The 4,404-nt window shown below is 44.8% G+C and overlaps 1 protein-coding gene across 1 annotated transcript in view; it reads right to left on the bottom strand.

The window, feature by feature from the left end:
• Positions 1-263: 263 nt before the first annotated feature.
• LOC118418829 overlaps positions 264-4,404 on the bottom strand; it is an 18,071-nt gene continuing 13,930 nt past the window's right edge. Inside the window, exons 2-3 of the mRNA XM_035824891.1 lie at positions 3,670-3,772; positions 264-461 (exon numbers count right to left, since the gene is read on the bottom strand). Coding sequence (XP_035680784.1) covers positions 290-461; positions 3,670-3,772 — 275 coding nt within the window. The 3' untranslated portion in view covers positions 264-289. The remainder of the gene's footprint in view (positions 462-3,669; positions 3,773-4,404) is intronic.

Here is a 4,404-nt window from a genome sequence, read left to right as displayed (position 1 = left end):
ACCGGCTATATAGATACAGATACAGATACAGATACTGTTTGTTTTGCTATTGTTATTATTGTTGACGAAGTGTGTCGGCGCCCTTTAGCATACGATAATCTCATTAAAAACCCGTTTTTCAAGGTCTCAGATCAGTCTTTCTAACTCATGGAAGAGTGTTTTCGCGATTTTCACGACAATGGGAATTGGCTGACGGAAAAAAAATCGAGCTGGCTAGAGCCCTGGTGAGGCAGCTAGAAAGGACTGAGCTATTCGGTCAAAAATTCAGGTCAGCCCATCTTTTTAAAGTTTATTTCTTCATAATGCTCTCCAGATACGCCTTGTATGCTTGTTTTATTGTTTGTTTGTTTGTTTGTTTTCTCACCTTGATAAACCAGATGGCCCCCACGCCCGCGGCGACCGTCAGTCCCGTGACCACCATCACTCTCAGCTTGTCACGTGCCGCCGTCATCGTGTCGTAACTAAAGCGGGAAATTTTAAATGGTCAGTTTATATATAAAGATTTTATCGGTACACTGGGAAAAAGGCGGGAAAGGTTGGTGAAATGGTCAGTAAGACAATATTGTAACGCTGGCTATTATTGTTTCCCTCCGACAGAATTGACAGTACAGGACCATGCTAATGCTTCATCATTATGCTCGGAACAAAAAAAAAAAAAAAAAAAACGGCGACTCTGCAAACTGCAGTTTGGTCGTAAATCGCTAGAAGCAGTAGCAATATGGATTACATCCACAAGTGCCAGATATATGATAGGACCTTCATAGAAAATCTTGGAAATTCTAACCGGTAAATTTCGGTGGGCCGGCAACACTTAGCAGTGAATTCAGGGGGACTGACAAAGGTCAAAGGTAAACGAATGGTTTTGGAAACAAATCCATTTGATTGTTCCACTCCAATCACGGGGTGTCTGGCAAATCTGTCTGCGAATAGCGGAATACCCACACGGTACGGTACGGGGCAAATAGATGATGGGTAATGCACCATGGGTATTGCATCATCCAGGGGGCGCACCGCTAAGACTCTCAGCGGGTGTGCTGGCAGGCACTGATACAGCCCCAGACAGCGGTAAAACGCATGGACAGGACAGACTGTATTATTGTTGTCGTGTTGTAATAGTACAGTCAGTAGGTACACATCTGGGTAATGAAGCTGTTGTAACCTGCTCGAGGCACCTTAACTAAAAAACAAAACTGTGCAGCCCCAACCAGGAGTCCCATCCCGGATACAACTAGCTCGGGGTCTCACAACGGCCAACTGGAACCAGGAGCTTAACTGTGGTCTGATACCAGTTGAGCTACAGGGGCCTTAAAACGGACATAGAAGCAACAAGCCAAAAAAGTTAAGAAGGAATGAAGACGCGAGAAAATCTTCCTCCAGGCCGCTTCCTTGTAACGTTACCTTCCCCCGACCATCGCGATACGCCCCTAACGGCACTGCGGTAGGAACTCTGCGCTAGTCATTTTTCATTGTCAACGTCAATGTCAACGAACCACGGATGGGGCCAGCAGAAACGTGGGGTGAATAAATTAGCACGAAGGTCAAGGTGGCAACCGTTTCTTTCTGGATTTGTAGAAGAACTGAAATGGTTTATTGATTTATTAAATGATGCAGTTGATGTAATGACCAGATCCTGCTGCGTACAGGGGAACAAGAAATGTGCTCTTCGAGTTTTACACAAACCAACTTCCCTCGCCTCCAGTCGGACACTGGTACAAATGTACACATAAATGTTGCATATTTTCCACGTAGGAAAAGATCACAAAGTTATAGATAATTTAGAATAGATCAGCTCTCCATCTAAGCGCCAGTGTGAGACTATAACACTTGTCAGCCGCGGGGTGATTTAAGACGTTGATCTTCTTCTTGGAATGTCTCCAGATGCCGAACAAATCACCAATCTTCAAGGTCGTCCAAGGTCACCAGACTGATTGCCAGGCAGATCACGCCGCATGCTCGTCGGCAGAAGTGGGTCTGCCGGGGGGGTGGGGGTGGGGGGTGGTGGGCGGGGGGGTGGGGATAATGCCGTTAGAGCGTAGGCAGTTTCTTTTATTCCCCGAAAGCCATCTTATTTACGTCATTCGTAGCGAGGCGACCAAATTTTTCAGCATTTGCATTTTTTTAGCATACTACGTCGAAGGGGGTTCTTCTGAATTCAGCTTAAACTTGTTGAACCCAACCACCACCTCCCCCTCCCCCATGTAGACCCTCTGCGTTTGTGCAACTACTATGGGCCAAAGTCCTTTCACGCCGGGCATCGCCCAGCAAATACAGGGGTGCAGGATATGTTTGACAGCTAAATACTGTTGCCTATTGTTGGGGACCGTTGCAGCTGCTTTGTCATGAGCTGCTTTTGACCAACAGCTCTATCTGAGTACAGCCTAATTTCTATACGGGTTGGTGTTACTCAGCAAATGTGTGGATATAAGATACGCTTGATATCTTATTTATCATTTGATGGGTGCATCCTGAAGACCATTTCAACCCGCTTTTGTCATGAGCTTCTTTTGACCAACGGCTTTATCTGAACACAGCAGGGACCACATGTGTGTACATGTATGTGTACATATGTCAAATTTCTTTTAGGCTTGGTGTTACTCAGCAGATGTGTGGATATAAGATATGCTTGAAATCATATCTATTATTTGATAGACACGGCTTATAAACCATTGCCCCACCCCCCCCCCCCACCCCCGCTGTTGGGAGCTGCGTTTGTTCAACAACTTGTATGGGCCAAAATTCCGTGCTACTCATCCTATATATTTGTGCCCTGTTGGGACCACATCATGGTGTGTATGCCAAGCTTCTATAAGGGTTGGTGTTACTCAGCGAATGTGCGATATAAGATATGTTTGATATCATATCTATTATTTTATGGCCATGTTTGTTCAACAGATACACATAATTATTCGTTTAATTCTCAGCCAATATTCGGACACAAGATATGCTTGACGCTTAATTACAATGTTATCTATTGACGATCCAGAGTCATTCTTAGTTCATACATGCATGGTCAATGCCTCTCCATTACAACAGTATGTGTGTTACTCAGTGAATGTGAGACTATGAGATATGTTTGATATCATGTCCATTATTTGATTGGCAAATCTTACAAACCACGGCCCCCCGCTGTTTGTCTAAAGTATATTTGGGACCAAATTTCCGTACTCCTGGCACCCGTGTGCAGTTTGACGATCATTTTTAGCGCCATGCCTCGTGACCTCAAGTGACCCCACCTGACCCGAGGTGACCCCGCATGCCTGCCGCACGCTCATGACCGAGAACCTGTCAATCATCCAGTCCCGCCTGCCAATCATCTGACCCTACCAGTATCCGGTGACGTAGGAGGTATTTGATGTGTGACTTGGTGGCCATAACTTCATACCGAACCCATTACGTCTGTAACCCACAAACCCACACAGCAATAAAGGCGCATTATGTACTGTAACCCCCGTAAATTTAGAAGGGAGCACGTTTCAGAATGTACGGGAGCGGTCACACGAGGGTGAGTCAAAAGTATTTCAAGTGATACTAAAACAGGGTGTCATTTTTAGGTGACATTTTACACAAAAGTTAAGGCATGTATCCTTTTGAGGTTGAAATATTCAAATTTGTTTGCCCCCACAGGTGCTAGCTATCCGACAGACACTTAACATGACTTTAGACGCTCACCTGACTTCTTCCGGGTACTCCTCTCCCTTCTTGACCTTCCGTGTCGCCCGCAGCGCGAACTTGTCGACTTTGCCCGGATGGTAGCCGGCGATGTTCGCTGGATCTGCGGAAAACATACAGGTGGTCAGATTCATTCAAGACAACGTGTAGCCTATCGTCTAGCTTTACATAATGATAGTACAGGATGGTAGCCGGCGATGTTGGCTGGATCTGCGGACAAACACACGAATCTCATGAATCTTGTATGATTGGTATACTTAGAAGCAAACAAACAAACAAACAGAAAAAAAACATTGTCTCATACGGATGTATTACGCCAGGACAATCACATCAGAATTGACTTGCGACATCTACATTAGCCTGAGTACCATCCTCCGTTGTAACCGCTGGCTCGATCTTTTCGCCTTCTTACCATGATGCGGAGCCAGTGGTTACAACGGTGGATGGTACCATGCTAATAAAGATTTTGACAAGGATAGAAACAGATTATTGTCGTCTTAATGTAAATAAAGACAAGGCAAGAATTTCTAGCATGTCTTTACTACATGGGTCCGAATAAAGATGACTGGTTAATTAGATAAAAGAACGCAACATTAAGTCTTTCACCAGCAACAAGCCATGAATAACTCAGTACAGAAACCCAAAACATTTGATGGGCTTTTATAGCCGTGTTTTAAGATGAAACCCCAAAAAAAAGTAAACAAGAAAGAAATCAGGATCCGTGGCTTGTAAACT

Source organism: Branchiostoma floridae, chromosome 7 (assembly GCF_000003815.2).
Source record: "Branchiostoma floridae strain S238N-H82 chromosome 7, Bfl_VNyyK, whole genome shotgun sequence".
Classification (NCBI taxonomy): Eukaryota; Metazoa; Chordata; class Leptocardii; order Amphioxiformes; family Branchiostomatidae; genus Branchiostoma; species Branchiostoma floridae.
The sequence above is the reverse complement of the archived record's forward strand: the minus strand, read 5'-3'. Positions and strand labels throughout refer to the sequence as shown.